The sequence below is a fragment of the Thunnus albacares genome, chromosome 14 (genome assembly GCF_914725855.1).
Source record: "Thunnus albacares chromosome 14, fThuAlb1.1, whole genome shotgun sequence".
In the NCBI taxonomy this organism is placed as follows: domain Eukaryota; kingdom Metazoa; phylum Chordata; class Actinopteri; order Scombriformes; family Scombridae; genus Thunnus; species Thunnus albacares.
This window is the reverse complement of record NC_058119.1, coordinates 12,591,532-12,618,428: the sequence shown is the minus strand read 5'-3', so window position 1 is coordinate 12,618,428 and position 26,897 is coordinate 12,591,532. Positions and strand designations below refer to the sequence as shown.

The 26,897-nt window shown below is 37.9% G+C and overlaps 1 protein-coding gene across 2 annotated transcripts in view; it reads left to right on the top strand.

Moving 5' to 3' along the window:
- adgrb3 (adhesion G protein-coupled receptor B3) overlaps positions 1 to 26,897 on the top strand; it is a 124,109-nt gene that overhangs the window by 81,912 nt on the left and 15,300 nt on the right. For both annotated transcript variants that reach the window (XM_044373726.1, XM_044373725.1), the window contains exons 13-19: positions 1,488 to 1,634; positions 2,668 to 2,743; positions 4,522 to 4,624; positions 5,822 to 5,865; positions 21,153 to 21,279; positions 22,358 to 22,461; positions 22,651 to 22,753. In XM_044373726.1, the coding sequence (XP_044229661.1) occupies positions 1,488 to 1,634; positions 2,668 to 2,743; positions 4,522 to 4,624; positions 5,822 to 5,865; positions 21,153 to 21,279; positions 22,358 to 22,461; positions 22,651 to 22,753 (704 nt within the window). The remainder of the gene's footprint in view (positions 1 to 1,487; positions 1,635 to 2,667; positions 2,744 to 4,521; positions 4,625 to 5,821; positions 5,866 to 21,152; positions 21,280 to 22,357; positions 22,462 to 22,650; positions 22,754 to 26,897) is intronic.

Below are 26,897 nucleotides of genomic sequence, written 5' to 3'. Positions count from 1 at the left end.
GTCGTGACTAAAACCACAAACACAAAAGCACATGCACACACATACAACTGCTGCTCCCAACATCTGGTGCTGTGAGCAGGCCTCTTCGCAAATGGCGTGTCTCGTGGTGCTCTGTGATTTCATGCCCGTCACAAACACACAGACACACCCTCGCCGTCACAGATTTCACTCAGACATGGAGACTTGCCAGGATTCAAATTGTATTATTGGCAGAGCACAACGAACAATACAGCTTTTGCATCAATGGTAGGATTAGCCTCAGATTCCCCTCTCTGAAGCACCACCTGACTGGGACTGGATGTGATACCAGGTAGAGAACAGTGCAGCTTTATCCTCCCCTTGTAATGCTGAGGCCTTTTCAGTTGATCCCAGGAATTTGCCTTGTCGTCGTCGTAGTGCATGGACAGGCCTTTTATGGCACGTCAGCAGGGAGGTGGGAAAAGGAAAGAGCGATTAAGGAGATTACCTGTCTGCCAGTTGCCAGGTGCCAGTTGTAGCTCTGTTTATGCACTTTTTGGTGATGTGTACATGAAAGCATTAAAGGCCCAATCAGGGATTTCTCTGACATATAAATTAAAATGATATTTACATAGACAATTTAGTTTGGTTTACAGGTAAAAAGTAAGGTTTTCTGTGTTCCTCATTTCATCATACTTTAAAATACAGATCTATTATTACACTCCTATATTTACAAAAATTACATGTAAACAAATTTTAACAGCATCTGTACATCGATAACTAGCTGTTGTATTGTGTTAACCAGAGTATTTACAAAGCTGCTGATCAGTATGGGAATGAGAGCAGGCTCTAACCCTGTGTTTTGTAAATACTTTTTTTTTTTTTTTTAAATATGGATTAGGGATTGTGCCTTTAATAGTAAAGAGAAAGCCAAAGTGGTGTAACATGACCACTGAGGGAGGATAGTTTTAACTCTGACAGCAAAGCAGAGATTTAGCAGGTTTTGGGTGGAGACAGAGTGTACAGCGAAGTAAAACTTTTAACTGCTACACAGTGGGAAGTTTTAAGCTTTTCAGCCTGTGTGAAGTTTAGAGGCTTCCTGGTTACAGATTTGTTAACTTGTGTGAGTTTGGTTTATATTAAAAAAGACAGACAACCTCGCTCAATATGGTATCAATTCAAAACACATTCTCTAATCAGCAGGTTACTGTGAGTGATGAGATTCAGGTAGGTTTGCAGGATATGAAATTTCTTGATTAGCATATTTCTTGATTAGCAAATGAGCAAAAATAAATGACTTCTAAAACATGGATATGGAAATACATAAACACATGAATCTGTGTGTGAGTTTAGCCTTATACTTTAATTTATAATTTACATGTACAAAATAATCACATTTTCATTTCATTTTCGTTTCTGGGTTGAATCACTCTCCATGAGACACAATCTACTAACACAAACACATAAATTGTCCAAAGCATATTGATCACCAGTATTTCCTCACTGGTCTGTTTGTTTGGTTTCTGCAGTGGCCAGCATCCAGAGACTTCCAGCAGTGTCTGTGATGACTGACATCAACTTCCCCATGAAGGGTCGTAAAGGCATGGTCGACTGGGCCAGGAACTCAGAAGATAAAGTGGTCATCCCAAAGGGCCTCTTTGTTTCCCAGTCAGCAGGTGACTGAATGTATTTCACAGAGCCATCCAATATTTAGTCCACCAGGCACAGTCTTCATGTGTAAACTTTATTTGTCTTGCGATTTTCCTATTTTTTTATATACATACATATATATACATATATAAAAATATAAAACCTGCAGTAACATCTAGAGTCTGCAGAGCGAATTGTAGTGGAAATGCAGGATTAATGCATAGTGAATACATAATGACGAATTCAGTGGCCACTGCTGAGGAATGGAAAATAAATATCTTGACATGTCAGCAAAAGCTGCATGATTTTAGTTGAATTGCTTTGTCTGAAATCTTACAATAAGACGTTCACACAGACACATCAGTCTTCTGCAGAAGGTATTTACTTAATGTTTTATGCTATGCCGCCCCTTGTTTTTTGAAAGTAAAATAATGCTACAAGCCTTTGTACAAAGCCAGTTTGCTTGCCTGTGCTTGTTCAGTTGCTGAGTTTTCCAATCGACTCAGCATTTTCAGCATCCTTTCAAACACTGCCAGTTGCCGCTGTATATATATATATTGCAATCCAGAGCCAGACAATTTGGTTAATTAGTGTAATCAGTCTTATCTGGAATATATCAAAGATAACAAAACAAGGGATGGATTAGGAATGTGTGCCCCGTGCCTAATCCCAGCCACTTTCATTTGGACAGAGTGAGAAGCTGATTCTCAGGGAGACTTTGGCACTTCTTATACTGGAGTCAACAAAGTCTGTAACAGTTGCAAAAAGTCCCTGTCAAAAAAAAATCTTTCTTCCTTAAAGTGTCACTGGCAGAAATTGCATTAGCACTGCAAACTAGCAGGTTGATTTCAACCAAGTGTTACTCCCAATTAAAATTTAATTTCTTCTTCCTATTATTGCAAGGCCAAACTTACAGCATTAGACATTGTATGGACATTTTGAATACTTACCTTTTAACTAAAAATCTGGCTTGATACAAGTGGACCTTGTGATATTGTGATATTTTGTGTCAATATAAAAACCAATGGTGTTAGTTAATTGTTTCATTTTTTCCTCTAGATATGGAAGGATCGCCCGTCTTCATTTTGGGAACTGTTCTTTACAAGACTCTTGGACTCATGCTACCTTCACCAAAGTAAGTGCAGCATATCTCCTGGCTGTATTTTCCGGTCTGCTGGCAAGAGGAAATATGAGACAGATTTAATCCTTTGAAAGCTGCAGATGTGTCCATTTTTATTCATAGTAGTAGATCAAGTCTTAAAAACATGCCGTGCCTGACCTCGGTGTCCCTGAAATCTTTCACTTTAAAGACACAAAATTAAAAGTTTCCAAAAGGGAGAAAGAGAAGATCAAATACTTTTTGCTGTTCTGCTTAGTTAAAGTTGAGGATTTTTAAGGATACTTTCCATTTATAATTGTTCTAGTTTTGTCCCCAGTGCAGTCGTTTTGAATGCTCATATAAAACTTGGAGGAATTAGTGTGTTTGTGTTGACTCTAATCTACTTAATTAAACATACTTACTGTTGCATGGAATATGTAGTTAATTAGGGATGACATTAGTGCCTGGAAAAAGCAGTGGGATGTCCCAAATCAACACCTGGTGTCAGACCCCAGTCAACAAGTCCCTGGCACCAGCGTCCCAAGGACAGAGCGGTCATTCCAGGACCGGCCAGGCCAGCTGTCACAGGTGGAGCAGCAGCCCTCTGTGCACATGTGGAGAGGATTTCATAATGGGACACCGAAGCCTGCCCTCTCCACACTAACAGGAGGATAAGCAGAACAAGGGGTGTTAGACTTGAGGGTTTTGCCAAATGTTAAGCTTGTGAAGTTTCAAGGAAGAAAATAACTTTCTTTCTACTAAATGTCAGAAGTTTTTCGGTGAACTTAGAGTAGAGAATTTGTCCATTTACACCATTGATTTCCTTTCTTTAAGTCCAGAAAACCGACTCAAACCATATGAAAAAGACAAAAATATTCTCAGCACAAGTGGTGCTGGTAGGACAGGGGGCTGCTGCCGTCTCACCTCTACTTTCCTTTGTGGAGTTGACAGTTTTCTTCCTTGTGGGAAGTGCTCATGGATTTCAGCTTCTAATAGAGAGAATATTCTGTCAACTATACAATAGCTGGAGAGGGTTTTTGAAGCAGGGCTATAATGCCAGATCTTAAAAGCGTAGGATACAAAGAAGCATTTCGTTCAGTTTGGGCGAGCCTTTGATTTGTACTCCCTGTTTTCTGTCGTGCTTGGATGTTTTGAACACCATTACTGGCAAACATACTCTATAGCTGCTTTCACATCTAATGGGCAGCTTTTTAGTCCCCTCCTGTTATTGAGTGTGTGATATTTGGTGTAGTATTCGATACAAGCTGCACTAGAGAAAATATCTTAGCCTAATAGTACTGGAGTAGTTTAAGAATTAATTCAGGGGACTTGCACTCCAAATTAGATTAGATTAGCCAGCAGAGAGGAACTTTAAATTCAAAATATGTGCACAAAATCTTCTCAGAAACCCCAAATCAGGTTTTAATACCAGCATTCCTTATAGATCCTACATAAGTCTCACTGACTCTGAACTTAAACCTAATCCTTAAGTGTTATTGCACTTCACAGAGCATAAAAAGACACCTCGGATGTTTGAAGTAAAATCAGGTTTAAGGCTTTGACCGCTGGAGATGTTGTATTATGTTCATCCTTTATATCCATAAGCATGATATAACAATTATAGGGATATCCAGTATGATAGCACAGTCAAGCTTATATAGCCTATCAAATTTGAGCCTCTGCTTTATCGCATTGTGTTAGAAAGTGAGGTAGATAGTTCAGGGTTTGACCCTCAATGACAAATTAAGTGTGACAGGGCCGTCCAAGAAATTTGATTCATTCTCTCATTTTTTGGGTATTTCTGTTTGACTCAGGAACCACACCGTTGTGAACTCCAAGGTCATTGCTGTGACAGTCAGACCAGAGCCCAAGGCAACAGAGTCCCACCTGGAGATTGAACTGGCTCACCTGGCAAATGTAAGCACCAAAGTCATTCTGTCACTTTGAGTCACAGTAGCTAACATCTTTGTTTAGATCAAAATGCTGCTTTCATCCACAAATGTTGCTTTTCATGCTAGTTTTGGTATAAAACACAAAAGGTTCTTTTTTTCAGCACTGTAGAAAGAGTTGTTGTCTGAATGTTCCACAGTGACCACAGCACATATCACCTCCCATTAGCCTACACACAATGGTGGTTAATTGGCTTGATAATTAATTTGCAAGCGCCCGGTGTCAGGAGAGTGTGCCGCAGTCAGATAATTACAAGGACAATCCCTTTATGATCCAGGCCTTCTTATTCATCATAGAGATTAAGCCAGCCCGTGTTCCAAAGAGAAATGACAGTATAGGTCGTAAACTCTCTAGCCAAAAACGATCTATAGTTACATTTGAGTGACAGACGCCATCTAGTGGCTGTAGTAATTATGACCTCAAGAGGTGACACAGTTCAGATGACGTCTATATCAGGAGACAAATTTCCATATTCAGAGGTGGCGGGTTGGGTGCATAGATGGATGGATGGATGGATGGATAGCTGTCAAGCAGAAATATTAGCTGCAGTAGACTGCTGTGTCACGTTTCCAATTGTGACTCAGGACAGTTTTTTAAAAACTGTAAATATGGTCTCTGTTGCCATGACGATGAAGGTTATCTAACTTTAAGGAAGTAGTAACCTTAATCCACACCATGTTTCAAGTGATTATTTTAACCCAAACCATGATCTTTCCCTAACCATAACCAAGTTGTTTTTGTGCCTAAACTTAACCAGACCTTAACCTCAGCATTGTCACACCATAAAACATAATTATTTTTTAACAGCGATTTGTAACAGTTTTGGAAAGCTGCTGATAGAGGCAGCATATTAGAAAATGCTGTACAAAATGCGTTCTGGATTGCATGGTCCAATCAACCTATTTGGTTGTTTAATTATGAGGATGTGTTGGATAATGTAAGTCTGAGCGTGTCAGCAAGTGTGTGTTTCTCTGACAGTATATGCCACACTTCAATTTATGGTCTCTAGCTGACCCATGAAACACACTCTCAAAGGATTTATGTAGAAGGACATACATGCAGTTCATTAATAATGATGATGATGGTGGTGGTGGTAATGGTAATAATGATCAATTATCGTTGTAATTTACCTTGTAAATATTTTATCTTTTTCCTGTCTTCCAGGGAACACTGAACCCTTACTGTGCGCTGTGGGACAGCACCATAATGTAAGTAGGCATGGACTTTCACTTTTTACCTTAGTTTTTCTGTCGTAGGAATTTCTGGGCTTGTTTATTTAAAATAAATCTGTTTTCAGTTATTGTATTAAATATTACAGTTTCAAAATTACCCACTCACTGCTGTATATTGTTACTGTATATTACTTTTCTGTTACATCTCTGAAATTGGGTTAGTGTGCATCATCAGGACAGAACACATTCTCTTGTGCACTTCTTTGCAAAGAAGCAGGATAACCAAATAGCAAAGCAAACAAGCAAGAGAGCTGGAGAAATTAAACCCTCCAATCAATAGGCAGACAAAATAATAGGAATACTTTATGCGATAATACAATTGAGATAATACAAGATGAGATACAATAATACTACAAAAACCCAAGAATGAATGTAGCTGTTGTGAAGCATATGATGTTTATATTTTGCTGACACAAGTTGTGGTTAAATTCTAAAGGAATTCAGTTCAACAGGTTTTCAAACAATTATCTAGTCAAACATCTTTCAAAAAGTCAGTATTGGTCTACAGAGTTTACAGTTGTAGTGTTCCCGTGTTCAGCATATGTTGTCAAGATTTTGTCAAGACTTTAATTAGAACTTAATATGAGTTATTCATGAGTCAAATATTATTTTTTAAAATTGCTTTATTGTAATTTCCTAGTACTCACATACATTGAAATGGATTTTTTACTGCAAGCACACAGTATATAGACAATATGGACATACAAACAAACACAAAGGCAACAAGAGATTATATTGGTTTGCCAAACATGAAAGGACACAGATAGGTAACAGGGGACAGCCTGTGAAGAACATAACAAAACAAAAATTGAAACAGAAATTAAATTGATCCTCTGCATTTTACCCATCCTATACACACACATACTAGGAGCAGTGGGCAGCTGCAGTGCAACACCCGGGGACCAACTCCAGTTTTTTTTGCCAGTGACTTGGTCAGGGGCACTGACAAGAGTATTAACCCTGTTTAATGGTGGGAGGAAACCAGAGCAGCCGACAGAAACCCACACAAACACAGGGAGAACATGCAAACTCCACACAGAAAGGATCTGGATGGCTGGGGTTCAAACCCAGGACCTTATTGCTGCGAGGCAACAGTTCTAACCACTGAACCATTATGCTGCCATGTTGTAGCATCAGTCAAAAATACTGCAGAATTATATAACGCAACGAGGGGGAAAACTCTCAAAAGTCACGAGGACACATGCAACACACAAAAAAAGCATAAGCAAAGTACAAACATTAGCAAAGACCTCAAAACGCCTCAAAAATGATCATGGAGATGTTTGATTGCCTTGTATTATTGTAATGTGTGTCTATTATTTTGTCCACACAGTATAGATTTACAAACTTAATTCATTCGTTATTTTTTAAGCCTTTGTTTAGTGCTTTTTATTTACCCTCTTTGCCCTGGATTTGGTATTGGGATGCTGTTTAAGGTGATCTGATGTCACCTTGTTTGCAGTGTAATGAGGTTTGCATCTGCACAGTTAGTTTGACAGCAATGTTCTTGTCACAGTGTCACTTAATAAAAATTGTGGCAGCAATTTCCCCCCAGTGAAAGTCAACTTTTGCCCCAACTTTGCAGTGAGACCTGTTCAATGCCTTATCTGAGAGACACTTATTCACTAATTATAGTACACAAAGGTTGCTGATGGCTGGTGAATTATTTAAAGCCTTAAGATGTTCATTATATCAGACTTTGTTTTTGATACTAATTATGGCCAGTATGTTTCAGCAATAGCCATTCAATGTATTTGCACGCTATAAATGTCTCTCTCTCTGTATAGTAGTTTTAATTGTTGTGTTTCCCATGTGGGATTCAAATTGTGTAACCATGCACAAGGGATTCACAGGAAACAATGCTCTGCACGTGATGCAAAAGACAAAAGCTGCTGCATGCCCGCATTTCACATAATGCGTAAGAAAACATTTTGTGTCGGACGACATTTTTGTCATCTTCTCAGCCTACAGTTTGTTTGGGTGCTCTGTAAACAGACACAGGAGTTGCTCTCCTTCTGTTGCATTTCTGACAAATTAGCTGTGACGTCTTGAATGAAACTCGCAGACCCAGGGCCTGTTTCATCAAATTTCCAACATGCAAGCTGTGACTTGCAACATGAGATCATTTCCTAATGTGTTGATTTTGACACATTTAACTAATCAAAAGAAACATCGTACTGTACTTGTGACCCATGCATGAACATGTGAGAGGACTGCAGGACTTTATCAGCAATTTCTGAGTGGCAGTCATTTGTGAAACAGGATGGTGGCATCATTTGCAATCTGCTTGTGAAGAGTGCTGGCAAAAAGTAAGTGCTTTAGTGAAACGAGGCCCCTGTATCTATAAAAGCTACTTGGCATTACCACAAACAACCACAGGGGTCGCCAAATCAACCAGAACTTTAATCAAAATCTTTATAACTTCAAAATCTATTTAGTTTTGTTGATGGGAGGCTGGATTGGTAAATCTATTAATATTTTCTATTTAATATTTTTACACGAATAATAAAACATAGCACATTACTGTGTAGCATGTTACAACACAGCCATACCCATACATACTAATTATTTAGTTATTTATGGATTTAAGTGAAGTTGGATGAGCAGCTACTGGAAACATTCAGATTTGTTCATGGGAAATCTACCAGCAGCTGTGGATGAACAGGCAACAGTTTATATGATGGTTGTTATTTTTACTTTGAAATAGCATGTGAATTGTGTATGCTCTGTCCTCTATCATGGTATTTGAGGGCAAGTGGTCTATTTTTGACCGACAAAAATACAACTGGGACAATGCTGCTCCATTCTCTTTCCCTGACTTTCACAAACCAAGTGTTTATTATCAGCATTATTTTTTTTTCCTGATCTGTACCAAGTCATTTTAATCAGAGTGCCACAGAATGACTTCATGGTATGATTATCATGTTCATTTCAAACAGTTGGCTAGGCCTATTATACAATAGCAACCACTCTCAGGACTCATTGAGGGGGTAATACACCATCTGTCAGCCATGTTGGCTCAAACCAAATGAGGGTGCTCAATGTAACAGTTAGCCGACTGAAAATGTTCACAAGTGGAGATTTGTGTCCTCTGTGCTGCCCGATGCAGTGACTCGTTGTGATCCAGATTCAGAACATGTGAATGCTGTGCTGAATGCTGTGTTGAATGCTAGAGGCAGCGACAGTGAAACAGCTGCCACACCTGAGTCTCTGCTGCTTTACTTTCACCACAGGGACAGAAACCTGAGGCATAAATATTCTTATGTGACAACACAAGAAAAAGTTTGTCTGTGAATGTAAGCAACTGGAGCTAAGAAGACAACTTCTCAATATGAACATACTGTGCTGTTACTGTCACTACAAAGTGCGATATATATATATATTCCTAATTTTAGTTTAGTTTGTGTGATGGAAGTGATTTTTTTTAATGAATTCACATAAAATTAATTGTATATCTTTTTACTGATAATTTACAGTGTCTTCAATAATATTACTAATCAAAAGAAGACAAAAAATTACTAATATGGTGAAGAGTATAATGAATACAGCAAGTATTTATTCATGTATTTTTTTAAAATATTGAGACAGAAATCAGTCTTGACAAGATAATTAGTTTCTGAAAATGTATTATATCAGGATATATATATCATGTATCATGATATACATCATCTCATTTTCAAGGGGGTCTTAAACAAGCAGTCACAAAACAAAAGACACAATAATAACAAAACAATGATAAAACAAACAACAAACAACCAAACAAACAAAATACTAAGTGACAAAAACAGAAGAGTTACAACCTTAAACTACACACAATCAAAAGAAAAATGATCAATCTATAAAGGAACAGTGATAGTATTACTGAAAATATAGGCAATTTGTTGTAAGATAGGGAAACAAAACATTTTTAAATGTGCCAAATCATGACAAAGAACAGGTATTTAGCCTACAGGTAACTTATTCCAATCAGAAGGAGCCTGAAACATAAAAGCTTTTTTTTTTTTTTTACCAACTTCCCTAGATACAAAGGGGACCATAAAGAGGATCTGATCAGAGTGTCTTAGTGAATAAGTTGAACAATTAGGAATTAATAAAATGTTTTAAGCAATAAGGATAGTTAAAGTTAATGCATTTAAAAATAAATTGGTACCAGTGAATTTGATGTCTTATATATCAAGAGGGAGCCATTGGAGTGTGTGTAGCATTGTGCAGTGGTGTGTAAAAAAACAACAACCTAATATAAATTTGCAGAGTCTGTTACTCTATCTATGACATTGAGGGGATAAAGATCAGTTTTAGAAGCATTCTGGTAAATAATGTCAGCATAGTCCATTATTGGTAATATAAGCTGTGGAACAAGTCTTTTTCTAACATTAAATGTAAAACAATGTCTGGAACAATACAGATCACCAACACCGAAATGTATTTCTTTCATGACTTGATCAATGTGTGGTTTACAGGTAAGTTCAGAGTCAATCCACACACCTAGATATTTATTTTTTTCAACTCTCTGAAGAGATCAACCATCATTACAAGTTAATATCAAAGAGTTGAGGTTCTGTCTCACACCAAGAAGCATTGAATAAGATTTTGTTTTATTGAGCAGTAATTTGTTAGCTGACAACCAAGTTTGTAGAATATTCAAATCAGATTGCAGGGCCTCTTGATTTTGTGACAAAGAATATTTTGATGTATATATAATAGTATCATCTGCATATAGTTGTGCACAACAATCAGAAAATAATTGTGGGAGATCATTAATAAAAAATAGAGAAAAGAAGTGGTCCTAAAGTAGAACCTTGAGGCACACCTCTCTGCTGAGTAAGAAAACCGGATTTACATCCATTCTGTTGTGAATATACAAATTAAACCACAACAATGCATGTTGGGAAAGACCAATAGCATGAAGAAGATAGTGATCCACCAGGTCAATGGCTTTGTTGAGATCAATAAATATTGCTCCTGTGAGATGACTATGATGCAGAGAAAACATTGTTAGTGAATTTTAAGAGAGCAGTAGTCTGAAATCAAATTGTTATTGAGAAAGGATATTATTATTACTAAGGTACTGTGATAATTGATTATAAATATTTTCTTCAAATACTTTGGCAATGGAGCAGATAATTGAAATAGGTCTGTAATTATTGGGATCAAGTGTGTGTTTTGTATGAAAGTAAAAATAACTGACAAGCTGAAATGGAATAAGAAATCATTTTTACACTGTTAGGAATGAAATTAGACCAGACAGAGATCATGACAAATCATGATGTACAGTTCCACAAATTCAAAAGGAGAATTTTTCAGAGCATTCACTGTACATGGCAGGAATGTCCTGTTACGAAGACAGTGTTCTCTGTCTTAGCTGCCATGCATCTCCTAAAAATCTAGCCAAAACAAAAATCTCCATATTAAAAAACCAACTCAGCATATCACCAAAAGAAATCAGGATTTTCAAATGGATCTTTTCAAACAAATAATTCCTCAAGTCACTGTACAATGGGCAATGAAACACAAAATGAAATTCATCCTTGATAACACCAAAATCACAAAAAAACATATAAATGTTGCTCTTCCAGAATACCTTTTTATCTGCATACCTCAACTGCCACCGGTAAAGTACAGGAACGTACAGGAAAGCACACAGGAACTTTTGCCTTCTCTATAAATGTAATTTTATATATATAAGCTTTGGTATCTTACAAATGTCCTCCTGTATTTATATTACACTGCAAGCTATTCCTGAAATTCAAATCAGAAAGAGAAAATATTGCAGTGACCTCCCTTGACCAAGGATAACTGTGTGCTAAATCCCAGTTAAAGATCTTGCTGGTCAGTCTTTCCTCTGGCAACTGAATAAGGCGGTTCCACAACCTCACCATTTCACATCTCTGCTTTACAAGACATGACTTCCATCCCATGTTCCCTTCAACAGCTCGCTTAGCAGTAAATATATGCACCCTGAGAAAGCACCACATGGCTCAATTCTGAATGGCATTACTGTCGGGGGGCATTCTTAAAACCCTGCACTCCTGCAGCATAAAATGAAATTGGGCCTACCATTGAATCATAAAGTTTAGTGACAGCTGAAAAAATGAGGTCAGGACATGATTTCATTTTAATCATTACAGACCCTAGAGCTCTCCCTGCTGATTCTGCTATATGTGTGAGGGATCATTCAGTCATCATTCAATTCAGTATTGTATCAGCAACTGTTAATTGACTAGCAGAACATTATCTGATGTATAAAATACGGTTTCTATTTTGCTCCAGAATTGTTTAGGATTTTTTAAATTATCAGTCAGACATTCTTTATATTAAGGAGATTATAGTGTAGTAATTATATAACATTTCTGACTTTGGTCTTGCTGATATTTCTTAGTTGTCTGTACATTTCCCGGTCATTATGTTTCCTTGTCAGATGAAATTTTGCCCACGCTTTATCCTTCTGCCTAAAAAGAGATATGAATTCAGAATTGATCCAGGGTAAATGTCTGCCATTAACATTTGAAAGTTTCAAGGAAGCATGTTTATCAACCACCTTATTGAATTTGGAATAAGAAAAATCCCAAATGTTTTGAACATCAGGTATTAATTTGAATCATGAATAAACATGTCTGGGTCCATTTTCTTGTACTGTCTAATTTTAGCCAATTTTGGCAGAGATTTTGATATTTTTATCTTCCACACACAGTACACAACTACTGAATGGTCACTGAAGCAATCTGACAAAACACCAGCCTTTAAGATTAGATTTGGATGTGAGACAAGTATCCAGTCAAGCAAAGACTGAGAAGTGGGAGTGACTCTAGTGGGTTAATTAATTAGTTGTGTTAGGTTCAAATGAGAGAAAACAGTTGTGTCTTTCCAGGAAGACCTATCTAACCATTTTTTCTTAAAGTCACCCAAAATAATAATTTCATTACTCCAGTCAATGGAATTAATAGTTGAATTCAAACATCTAGAGGACTCAGCAGGTGCAGCTGGGGGGTCTGTATACATTTCCAATAGTGACATATTTATTCTCATGCAAAATTACTTTAACAAAAAGACACTCAAAGTATTTTGGAACACCATGAGGTATTATTTAGTTCATAGGCCCAATTTGATGGAACATATGTAGCCACACCACCACCTCTGATGCATCTGTCAGCTCTATATAACATAATTTGGTAGTTTGATTTCAGTGTCTGCAATTTTGCTACTCAGCCATGTTTCATAGAGTGTAATGATACCTGGTTTGTGGAAGGCAGCTCATGCTCTGAATAAATCAATTTTTGGCACATGGCTCCTAATATTCATATGTACAATTTTTAATGCTTTAGTATTATCCAGTTTCAAATCAAATAATAATTAGCACTGTCACTGTTCAAACATAAGCTAGTTGGTCCAAGAATATTTGAAAAGGTTGCACAAATAAGACACATTATTAACAGATACACAAGAAAATATAAACCATATCACAAACACAACAAAAATAAATTCCAGCCAAACATCAGACCCAAAAATCAGTTGGCCAAGGCATCTCAAAAATCACACAAAATAGATCACTGTATAGCATTGTAACACAAAAAGTCTGTGAAAAGGAAGAGGACGGAGAGAAAAATGCCAAGCAATCCTCATTTATTTTTTGCAGGTAAAATAAGCAAAATAATTCACCTGTCAGAGCTGCTATTGTAGGTTTCACATGAGTTGGAGGTCTGAATCATACGGAAGCGTAATGCATTCACTTGGAAAAAAAAAATGACCCTGTTTTTCTGAATTAATGAGATAATTATCTCAGAATTCTGAGAAAAGTTTTCATGAAAAAAAAAAATTCTGCTCTGTTTTTCTGAATTAATGACATACCTCAAAATCCCAGGAGAAACTCTCATTCCTCCTTGAGAGCTTGAAGTAAACATGTCCCACCTGTTTAGTTTAATCCAGTTTTATTTTGGTTTTGGTTTGAAACATTGGGAGATACTCGTGTCTTTAAGTAATATAGATGGTATCGTTATTAGCTTGTCAACTTTGCACAGGCACCTGAGGACAAGCAAAAATGTTTCGTCAAAGCCCAAAAATAGATGAAACAAACACACCAGACTGCCTTCAGAGCTGAGAGGTTATTTTAATTTGTAACCTCCACAAACAGGTACAGTGGGATGACACAACTTCAATACTGTTAGAGAGAACGTCTGGACCAGCAATCTTTAGGATTTATCTGATAACCTATTGGCAAAATAACACTTACAACAGGTCAAACCTGAGAAAAAAGTACAATGCATTATGTTCATAAAAGAACATGAAAAACATGAAAGAAAACACGTACATGTATCTTTGAAGACCTTCTTCCTACTCAGAAGTGGTCCTTACCATAATTACACTACTTTAGGCACAATGAAGTTCACAGCAGTCAGGATTTTGAGGTACCTTCTTAATTCAGAAAAACAGACTAGAATTATTGTTTCCATGAAAACGTGTCTCAGAATTGTGAGATAATTATCTTGTTAATTTAGAAAAACAGGGCAATTTTTTTTTCTCAAGTGAATGCATTATGTGGACTGCAGGATGATCTGTGGCACCTGGCTGGCAAAGAAAAGAAATGCAGTAAAGAATTAAACAAAGATATAAATAAACGTGCTGATATTCAACCCTCATGTATTGTGGAAAATAAAACATCTAGAGAGCCAATATCTTTTTTTTCCCTTTTACTCAAGTCTGCAGCTCCAAAGCATCAAGTGTAAACAGTTAGATGCTTACGCTTTTATTACTCTTTCAAATGTCAATATTTTCAGCTACTAAACAAACCTAAAATTATCAATATCCCACCACCATGCCAAGGGACAAATATGAAATGCAACTCAGTGATTTTAGATTAGTTAACGTCCCTGTAGTGTTCAAAAATAAATATTTTGGGGGGAAATTAATCTGCTGAGAAATCAAGAATATAGGTATCAAGTTTGTTTTTAACTTTTTTTGAAAAATCACCATTTTTATGTAACAGTACATATAAGTACAAAATATAGGTATTATTTTAAGTCAAGAATGAGTTAAAATCAGATTACTGTTCAGCCTGTCCAGGATTAGAATTCATCTTTCTTTAAATGGTTCAGGGAGATTAATTAATTGGTTTAGCTCATTTTGAGTATTTTAATCACTTGTTAGTGGTCCAGACTGCCACTAAACCTGCAGAAAAAGAAAATTACAGAATGACATTACAAGCTAGTTCTGGCCTTTTGGCATTTCCCTGCAATTAGATGCTTTTAAAATCCACTGAATCCTTGTAAAGCAGTGTGTGGAAAGCCCATATGACTGTCTTTTTGACTTTTTAATCACAGATGTTTTAGCATCCCTTCTCAGATTATCCAGCAGAGTTTTATGAGGCCAAATGTTAAACTGCAGAAGACAACTTTTATCAGTAAAGGCTTGAAGATCCTGGAACAACTTGCCACATCAGGATTAACAGCATCTCGGTGTCCTTTAAAAACATATTTAAAACTCACAGCCTTTTTTACAGACTGCTGCATTTATTATACCTTATTTTTTTCCTTCACAATTTATTTTTCCTAGTTTAATCTTTTTAAAGTACTCTAGAGGCAATAAATTATATTGTTACTACCATACTATTGAAAGTATTATGATCTGGTCAAGCCAAACAGATTGTTATCTTTATTGGCAAACATATATGATACATTTTCATAAGTACAGTGGGAAAGAATGCACTACAGTACGACTCCAGTCAGACCGTAGAATTAAGTGCTCCTTCTTTTTAGGTACACAGTCTGTGCTTGAGTCAACTGAATGGATTTATTCTGAATCCCTGCAGAACATACTAAATAACAGCCTAAAGAACATAATAAAGAATGTAAGAGATGTATTGTTGTAAAATAAGACCTTCTTTTTTATTTTATAGGTGGATTTAATTACAATGTTAGTTGTACAAGACATTGTACATGTTGTACATCTCAAGTGAATGGATACATAAAATAACCATTCAAAGATAATGCTGAGATGGTTAATATTGTAGAAAACCTGCTGATTCCAATGAGGAAAAAGTATTTTTAAATGTCTGACAGCTAAAATGGAGTCAGAACTGATGAATAGTGAAATGTTGTAAACTTAGATTTTTCTAATGATTTACCACAATAGTTATATCTATAATTACTTAGTGTTATATAATTCATATAATACATGTACCAAGAACATTCTGCATCCATTTTACCATAATTGAATACACACTGCATTCAGTGTGTCATTGTATACAATGCTAAAAGAAAGAGGTATTTTTTATTCATAAACATTATAAATAGGGCTGCCAGTCTGGTTTTGTGTTGGATTCATATTGTCTTTATTATTGATATTAATGATATATAATAAGACATTTCAAATATGCTTAGGTTTAAAACTTTACAAGTTAGACAAGTTGTATAAGCAGTAAATACGTATGCAGGTGGTGATTTATAGTTAGACCTTCTGATACTCTTTTCAGTCTCCAGTTTTATCTCTCAGCTAAAGTTGTATTTGATTTGGGTTCAATTTTGCTTCACTTCTTATTCTGTTAAAAGTGCCCTCTAATGGTTTCCCTCTTTGGCATCAAGACTCTTTGACATTTCCATATCCGAGATCAATGGTTGTCAAACTTTTTTATGTCACAGACCTTCAAGTCGACACATTTGCACCACAGAGATAGCCCCAGGGACTCTTGTGGGAAGATTTTGGTTGTTTTTGAGTGGAAACTGTCTGTGCTGCAGACGGAGAGATGATAGTGGTGAGAGCGTTGCATCTTTTATTTCTGGTGGATTCATTTTTTTGCAACATTAAACCACTTCTGGTTTTTGCTGGGAACCCCTGTGTGTCCACTTTGAGATGATCTCTGTGTAAAAGAACATCGACAGCCGTGAGCGGTGGCAATGTGGGCGATGTTTACAGTAATTCTAAGCTTCGCTCCAGCAAGGACTGTTGATGGACTGATGAGGACACTAACCATGCATTAGTTGGCAGTAGGAGGTATTGCTGTGTTTTGTGTGCGGGTGTGTGCACAGTATGTTGGGCATGTGCACCCTGAGGTAATGCTGAAGTGCAAGTGTAACAGTGTCACTATGCTCTGATGACTCAGTGGTGGTGCTTGCAAACTCTGACAGTTTTGACTGACTCTGGTCTGTCAGTCTTAATCAATGTTTCTATCCATTCTTTTACTTGTTAACTGGGCTGGGTTGATCCATATATAAGAGGGCAGGATTCACATGTTGTCTTTTTTTGTTTAAATTAAGAAGCACACAATTTGCTACAAATATTGGCAACTAACATAGGTTTAAATTCATAACAATTCATCTGAAAACAGTGTTGTGTTGGTATCAAGTATTACAAACTGAATCAGCCGATGTCTTAGCATTGTACTACCACAGTTATGTGTGCACTGAAGGTCTACTAAATACACTGATTATAGGCATAAGTGACAGGAACAAGTGCATGACACCTTCATTTTCACCTCCCAACTAACAAATCCTCCTCCTCCTTTCAGGGTTGTGTCCTGCTAAGGATTAATATGTTTTTTTTCCCTTGCTGCATAAAAATGTATGCGCTCATTTTTCTTCTCTCTTCATTCAGTTAACACACGCAGCGTGGCCCACAGGCTGATATAAATTGCCCGTCATCAAGAGATCCAAGATGGATGGAATAATTTCCCAGCATTGCCCCCACCCTCCTCTGCCTGTCATTGTGTGTCACTCTTTCAAGACTTTATAAAATTGCCTAAAGTGCATCGCCTAGGGCTCACTCAGAGCCCCCAGCCTGGTGTCTAGCTAATCTAATATGGGCATGCAAGGAATTTAAAGAGGTTTCTGGATGGTTATCCCTCATTCCTGGAGAAATATATGATGAGCAAAGTAGTCTCATATGTAAAAATGACTGACATGTATAAAAACAAGACAGGCTATAGCCCAGTCTGGTCATCCAATCTATATTGCTGCGCCAGCTTGTTGCATTTTAAGGTAACTGGATGATCATGAGGCTACAGAGCTTCACTCTTTGTCTCTTGAGTACACTGTTTGGACATGAGGTTAAGTTATGGGTTTAGTAATAAGATGGCAGGAGACACTCAGCCTGTCAGAGTTCAGCTAGGAACACAAACCTAATTGGAGTTTTGAGTAACTGTCTCTCTGTCTGTTTCATCAAGCCACATGTTTTAATACTGGATGTGCCTAAAACTTTTTATGACACTTTGGTGTCACTCATCTTGCATCTTGACACCCAAAAATTGTTAAATTGGAGCATGATCAAATCCTGTCACACATTTCAGCCCTGTAAGTTTTAATACCAGGTTGTCAATACACCACTGCATGGATGAAAGTGGTCAGCAAAGGGTATGTGATGAATGTCATGTCATCAGTCTCACTGTGGTTAACATCAACAGTGACACTTTCTCCTGGGGCCATTTTATATTCTAGTGCCACCAAGCCCCGATAAGGTCAGACAACACATCAAACGTGGCATACATAAATCCCTAGTAAGGGATGTTCTCCTGTCAGCTTCTCTCACGGGCACAAAGGAAGAAGCAAACATCTAGTAAGTCAAAAGAGTCAAAAGTGGTGGCTTCATCCCAAAGTTATCAAGAAGTAGAGGCATCACACGTTATCACATCACAAGAAAGTGAGCATTGCAGAGTGGGTTTTGCCTTTGAATGTGACAGTCATGTTTTGAGAGTGCAACAGCACCCTGCTCAATAGGGCAATCTCAAGTGGGCAGCTGTGTGAAGGGTATGATGCTTGTTGGTCTCCCAGCAGTGCTTCATCACAGCCCTTCTCTCTGTCCTACAGGGATTACCTCAAACAATAAAAAGTCTACACTACTACTTGAGGATGAGTTCACTGATTTTCAGCCCAGGAGAGGTTGTTGTCCATCATTTATGACTGCACACAGCACAATCTCCCCAACAGCCACAGCTCTGAAAAACATACCATTCTGCTACAGCTCAGTGGGCCAAACACAGTCCAATGGGACTATCACAAAGGCTGTCAAAACACCAGATTAATCTCCTTAACCTCACAGGATGGTCTGACATGTTTATTGATAAAGGAAGGTAACAAACAATGCTTATAGGGTGGATGTAGCCACAAGAAATCTGCCCTTAAAAGGTAGCTTTGGATGATATTTTGTTCACCAGAAGCATGGTTTTGTCAGTGATGGGAGATCATACAATCATTGGTGTATCTCAATTCCCAAGGCATGGCCCTGTTCTGGGACTAAGTGAGGTCTTTATTGCACCCAAAGGTGCCTCCATTTTTGTGGTCTTTCTCTGGTGACTGCCATGAAAGTCTGCCTGTACATCACACATTCAGCTTGAAAGTTAATTGAATTATCTTCATTCGGTGTATAGATTTCCTTACAGTAGAACACTTGTAATGGTGCAATGCAGTCCAAGTCATTAGTAGAAGTTCTTAGTATAACTAACATTATAAATCAGTAGTGTTAAACTTGTTCAAGAGCCTCATGGCAGAGTTTACTTCGATTTATTATCATGAAAGGACAGGGCTTGAACCTTCTTATATGTAGCCATCATAGAAATCCTTGAAATTTTAAAGCAGAATGGTGAATCCGCTATGCTCTGATAGGCCTTAAAGACAGGATTCAGGGCTCCAGCTTTGGCTGCTGTGAGATATTCCCTCCACAGCCTTTCATGTGATGTCTATCACAACTAGATTCTTTGTTTACTGCATTTGGTTTGCTTGATTCGTAACTACCTAGCCCGATACTTCTTCCTGATGAATCCCTATTAATTTAAAACTGATTTGAAATGGCTTCATGAGTGTGCCAAACTACATGCACAATAGATTAGCTTGTGTGGCTCCTGTGGGTAGCAAAACACAAACATGCATCAGATGTGTACCCAAAACAGTCACAACACAGTTAAGAAGAGAAGAGATGGGGGAGGGAATATGGTGAAGGGTCGTTTATTGTTGCATTACTGTATACAGACAGCCCAGAGTTGGTCGACCCTAGTGGGAAATTTGCAACAGGCTTCACAGTCCCTTGAAGGAATAATAAATATCGCTGATTGATCACATGACAAAGCAGGATTGCCTCACACAGCAGAGGCCACTTGGCACACAAATCAACAGCAATTATGTTCTATACTGTCCTAAATCATTGGTATGAGTCCTGATCTACCTTTGTCATGAAATGAGTAGGATGCTGAAGAGTGAAAAGACAGCAGGCTGTCTTGCAAGACAACAGGTGTCTGCTTGAGCGTTTGTGACAGGAATCTTAATATCAGATTATGTGTGCGACAAAAAGACTGTGCGCCAATCCCAGTCATCTTCAGCTTTTTTGTGTCAGTAAAGTTTTCACATGGGATCTTTCATCTATTAGGATTATTTTTTCCGAAGACTGACTATGAGTGGGGGCGAATGATAAATGGAAGAGAGGCGCTCCTTTCATTTCACCTACTAGTGGTGTGAAGTGGGGACTGGCTGCAACCATTCTCGCTGCTTCCGCGGGGTGGTATTAGTTCTGCAGTGGTTTTTGCAAAGTGCTTCACGCCGAGGAGCGACAACTTTCGTGTAAAATGATTTTCAGGAATAATCCAGAAACACCATTTATCCCCGTCATACCATTAGACTCCCAACCGAATAAACTGATCCTGCGACAGCGTGCGTTTATTTTTTTTTTATTCTATCAGCCTCCCCCTCTCACGCCAGCAGAGAGGAACAGAGTATCAATCTGATGCTGTCCACCGTTTCCAGGGTGAAAATCCCCCTAAGGAAGCATCTAAAAGCTGCTAATTAAAACAGTTGAGGGAGAAAAATCAACCGAAAAGGAAAAAAGACAGGATAATAAGGGCATTGAGAGGGGAAAAAACAGGAATACAGTCGTTTGGGGAAAAACCTAGAAGAATAGAATATCACGCAGAAAGAGATACAGGTAAATATGAACCGCTCTTATCGACAAGCATTATGAGGGAATAATAGTGTTTTGATATCAGTTGTTGGTATTTATCTGCGTATAGCGAATCAATCAGCACCGGTCTGCTTGGACAGCTCCGTGCGTCCTCCCCCTCCTCCGTGTCTCTGCCTCTCTATCTGCTCCAGCTGAAATGCTGCTTGTAGCCACACAAGAGCCGTGTCGATGTGTCTATTCGCTTTTTTTCTCCATGTAACAGTCTATATGGCTCTATAGCTCTCGATTCAAATAAATAATTAAATGAAAAGCCGAAGCGATGTCGATAAGTCTTGTGAAGTCGTGCCACCGCTGGAATTAAACCTCTAATTGCCTCTGCCTTCTTCTTGCAGGAACGATTCTTGGGGAGCCTGGTCCACAAAAGGATGTAAAACGGTGCTTACAGATGCATCCCATACAAAATGCTTATGTGATCGTGTATCTACCTTCGCCATTTTGGCTCAGCAACCAAGAGAAATAGTAAGTAGGCTATTGGTTTGTTATTCAGTGTGGGTTTTATAGGCTAATGTAAAGGAGAAAACGCTGCCTGCGTGTGTATGTGTGCTGGTACGAATGGAAATTGAATCTTTGGCGTGCTAATCCTGTTAAATAGTAATGCAGCGGTAAAGGGAGATTGTGGGGGGGATATTTTCTAGTTTGCACGTAGATTTAGATAACTCTGTGCGCGCGTGCACGCGGGAGGGTGTGTGCATGCTGGTGCTTGTGTGTCAGTGTCTCTTCTCATCTGTCAAATGCATATTTGGTCAGTGATGAAGTTAAAAGTTGTCATATTGGATATTTTTTTGTTTCTTTACTGACATCAGTAAATCTGACAAATGCTGAAGGGGAGATTTCTAAACATTGTTTTTAAGATCCTGTGTGGGGATTATACTACTGTAAGGGAACCAGTAGCCTGCAATTTCTTTAGAGATAAAGTAATTAACATTGAGAACACAGAGTACTTACACTGTGGCCTCTGCATCAGTACACAGTAGGAATTGAGATAAAATAAAGAGCAATCTATTACATTTGTCACTGCCAGGCCTGAATCATATAACAGCAGAATGCAAATATGAATTTAGCAATGAAAGTGCATTTTTAGTAATAAATCACCGTGTAAAACAACTGTGTAAATGTTAAATGTGTGTACAGTTTCTCTAAATGTAGCTCCCAATGGCAGGCCTGACAACACATGATTGGCTGGCACACATAATTTCAAATGTGACTGGAAAAACAGATAAGAATGGACACAAACAAAAACTATATTTTGATGAATTTGAGCCCAGGTTTCAGTGTCTATGCTGTAGCCTTCAGTGATTTGTAATATAATTTCCTGCATACATAGATGGAAAGTTTGGAGATGTATCTATACTACCTTCACCCCCACGCATGCATTTCAAACCTCACAGTATATTAAGGAACCCACTGTGGACTATTCAGATTGGTGGTGGTTGTTTTGATTGGTTCCCTCTCTGGGCAACAATAAAGATTTACTGTCCTGCGTGAACCACATCCAACCTCCCACTGACTGGTTTGTCTTGCTCTGTCTCCTCCACAGACCATGGAGTACTCAGGGGTCCCATCTGTGACATTGATAGTTGGCTGTGGTCTGTCTTGCCTCGCCTTGATCACGTTGGCAGTGATCTACGCCGTGCTATGGAGGTAATTACTACACTCTGAGAGCATAAGTTGCAGCCACGTGATGATGAATCATTACAGCTGTGAAGTTTGTGCATTTATAGCATCATATTTTTTAAATCAGCTGATAAAAGTCAAGACTTTCTAACTGAACATCCAATTATGAAGTGCCCTCACTCAGTTTCCTTTTGATTATTCTTTTTTTTTCTTTAGATATATTCGCTCTGAACGGTCTATCATCCTGCTCAACTTCTGCTTATCTATAATCTGCTCGAATATATTAATCCTTGTTGGACAAACGCAGACTCACAATGTGGTAAGTGTCATTGAAGAATTTATTAAGCATGGTTAACAAAGTGTGGAGGTCCAGTGGTTGTTGCTATGTATCAAAGACTTCAACATGGTGAAAAGATCCCAATGACACTTCACCATGGCTCTATTTGAATGCTTGAGTAGAGCTCACTACTTTTTATTTTTGTATGACCACTGTGAGCATTTCTTTGGGTTTGTATTGCGATGTTTGAAAAGTGTTGTAACACTTGTATGGTACAATTGTGTATGACAGTGGGAATTCTTCAGCCTTTTCCAGTACAGGAAGCATTAGTCAAATTTACTGTTACTGTGAAAATGCTGACCTTTGAATTCATAGGAGAACTCTCAACTCATTCTTCAAGGAAGTTTAATCTACAAGATAGCACCTTTTGTATGCCAGATGTTGGCTCTGTCATTGAGAGTACAAAAACAAGAATATAACAGCTTCATTATAGTCTCTTTCAAGCAAACTACTCATTTTCGTTTGGGTCTTGCATTAAAAAGACTTTCATATTTCATCCAAATGGAGAATAAAGTGTTTCTAATGCCTCTATAAGATGTAGATCTACTCTGTGTTGGCTCAGGACCATTGGTCTTTACTCATGTGGTACATTGTCCTCTGGTAAACTTGAGACAACCCCAATCTGTTGGCACTGAGACAATGATGGTCTTTAATCGCAATTAAAAGTGAGAGGCCATAAAGAAAACTAAAAGAATGATTAAAAGAGGACAGTCAGATCACTTTGAAATGAAATACTGATGCCAGTTTTATTGCTTCAGTTCAAACGAGTGGCACCGCAATCATTAACAAGTCAGAACAGTTTGGCAGTTGAGGAGATTTTTTTGCCGTGGAAGTGTAGGAGCAAAATGGCAGAAATGATGTACACCAGGAGACATGATGTGCCAGTCAATCAAAGACTTAATAATAAAGCCCAGCTTAAAAGTTTGGTTTGGGGATAAAAGCAGCTCTCGTATTTTGATTTGCTGTGCACTGTGCATTACTGAAATGAGTCAAAGTCATCACAGAGAGGGATATGAAACTTGTTTTTGTTCAGATATCAATGAGAGCTGAAGTTCAGATGTAGTCAGCAAGATTCAAAAGGACAGCTGCTATAGTTAAAGAAGGACTGCTTCCAATAAATATGTATCACTTCCTCTCTCAGGCTTCATAAATGGCCAGTAAACAAGTGGCTAATGTAAAAGATTGTTTGGCAAACAGTAGTTGGGATTTACAAGCTGCCCACACAGATGCCCTTCTCAGTCATTTGGCAGCACTACAGAATGACACATTGTCCGAATACACAGATATTTTTATTGTGTAACATTATTCTTGGTATACCTTTACCTTTTGCAAGGAACACGCAGGTTCTTTTTTTCTTTATTTCATTATGTTCAACTGTTTCTCCTCATTAATCTATTCGCTTTAGTTTTTTTGGCTCATTAACAAGCTGATATTTTAGCATTCGGACATTCTTACTTTGTAGCAGTCATAGATTTCAGCAAAGATCAACAGATGTGAAAACAGAGCCAAATATATGTGAAAAAATAATAATAATGTCTGCACGGGTATTCCATCATTCAAAATGCATTTCCTGGTGCTGTGCAGCATGGCTACACTGTGTTTATAGGTATGACTTATTCTGGGAGCAGATGGGCTTACCAGCAGTTGGGGCTTATATTGGACTAGACCATACTCATAAATCAAAATGCTTCCCCCCATTAATTTTCCTATGTTCAATGAAAATTGCATCATGAATAATGAATGCATGGATGAAAAAAGTGTGTTTTGTAAAACCTACAGTGTCTGGTTCCTGGTGACACTATAAAATAAGTATGGACTGGACTGTAACAATTCACCAGAAACTGCATTCGTCTACACTATGCAGACCATGTTAATCTGATTAAAAAAACAAGAAAAAGCATCCACAGATGATAACTTCATCTGTTTCCTTGCTGGCCCTTACATATCTGGCACACAGTAGTAGCCAAGACTATGAATGCGCAAAGCTGTAGGGCATTTTTAAAGCTGAGCTGATTTGAAGCCTTGTCAGATTTAATCAGGGCTCCAGTCATCTTCTATCTTGATTATGAGGACCACCACTTAACATGGAATACCCACTCAGCATGCTCCTAATAGGATATCTGTCTCTGAAATCTGCAAAGAAATTAGGTGGTTTTCAGAAAATCCACTGACATACTGAATATGTCATTTCAGTGTCTTCAGAGTAACTTGACAAACTACCTTGACTGACTCACAGGGGGCCAAATGAAAGCAAGACTGATTCATTTATTTATAATGGACCAACATTGTTATTTATACTGAACATTAAAGCTGCAACAATCAATATTCTTATATCAACAGTGGATAAAATAATGCATGCAAAGTGATAGAGTTCACTTTTAGAGACAAACCCATGGAGAATTATCCATGACTCTGCAGCTCCTCTCAGCTCTGTGCAACATTTTAGCGTCTTTTAGCTCATTGTATTGGTTTTACACTCTTATTAGCCTCGTTTCCAGCACCAGCAGGCAGCTGTTTTCAGCAAAAAGTGGTATACCGTCTGTACTCTACCTGCCCAGCACCAACTGGCAAACAGATAAATATAGCGACTAGCTAGTGAAGCTAGTAGAACATTTAGAACTAAAGAGCCAGATGTTTCACTCAGTAGAGGATGGAAACCAAGACAAAGCTAAAAGGAGAGTGCATATTTGACTTACATTCATCAGGTGGCCGGATACACAAGTCCAAATGAAAGCAAATGTTGTTCTGCATCTGCTGGATTTGTTACTAGGCAACCGTTTGCTAGCACGTTCGCCATATCAACTTTATCAGGTCGTGATATGTCGATTTTATGTCAACATTGTTGTTGGCCCACTCAAGTTAGCAAACTGCATTTGTCTTGCTGGTCTCCACGGTGCAGTGGATAAAACTTCTAGAGCAATGAATTTATTACCATCTTCCCTTTGTTTCGCCTTGAATGTGTCTTTATGTCTCCTGTTGTAATAATATTTGAGAAATATTTCTTCTGTTTGATCAGACATACTGTAGGAACCAATGTTTGAGTGGTAGGCCAGCAAGAGGAGAAAACATAGCCCCTGTGTGGGTTTAATTGCCATGCTGCCTGACACTGCCTCTCTTGTTTTTCCTCCATCTCTTGTAAGAAGTGCATATAATTGGCTCCACTGTTTGTGGATTCAGAGTTGCTCATCGTCTAATAGAAATCATCTCTTAGCTGTGGAGGTGTCCTCTGGGAGAAGGAAATCAGTGAGTCACCTTTGCCTGTCTCTGATTTCCTTTGTCCTCTGTCATTGTTCATCTTGGTTTATGGAAAAGAAGACAAACAAAGAGACGCTGTTGGGATTCCCAGAGAAGGTAAAATTAGAGAGTCTGAGCGTAAGAGATAATTATCCTATAATAAGTAAAAAAAAAAAAAAAGTATATATATATCTATATATATACATACATACATACACACACACACGTTAAGTAGGTGGAAGTCAAGGAACACAGGGTCTACTGTGTGCCAACCTGTCCTTTCACTATTAAGAGATGTCAAAAAACAGATCACCAAACAATGGTTAGCTTTTATCAAACGATTCTAGTCAGGAACATTGTGAGCAGATATACTTTTTTTTTCTAAAGACAAACACTGTAATAAGAACAGCTTTGTACCACATATCTGCATTTAATTTTTGGGTGCCTAAATCTCCTGCATCAGGAGATTAGAAATGATCACCTTTTGTTCAAACACTGCATGTTATGTATCAGCACAGATGGCTTATCAAAGCTGGTATCTTGTCAAAAATTAATATCCCTGTAATTATTAAGAGCTTAAAAATTCTGCTTTTAAATTGAATATTTCGCCATAATACCCATGACATTAGTAAATTCAGCCCCTTGCAAGTGCAGTGGGCAAAATGTTACAGTTAGAGTGCTGAGCATTTTGAGCTAATATGAAAAAAAATAGAGAATAAAATTGAGTATCTTTTTTTTCTCTCTTTTACTTTGTAATATAAGGTCTAAAGAAATCTTCGTACAAATATAAAAAAGGCCTGCTCAAGGTCATGTATGTTACACATACAGTTACTGCTGTATACAAATTTGAGGGATAGTGTATTTTTAGTACATGAAGCTTGACCTCCCTTAT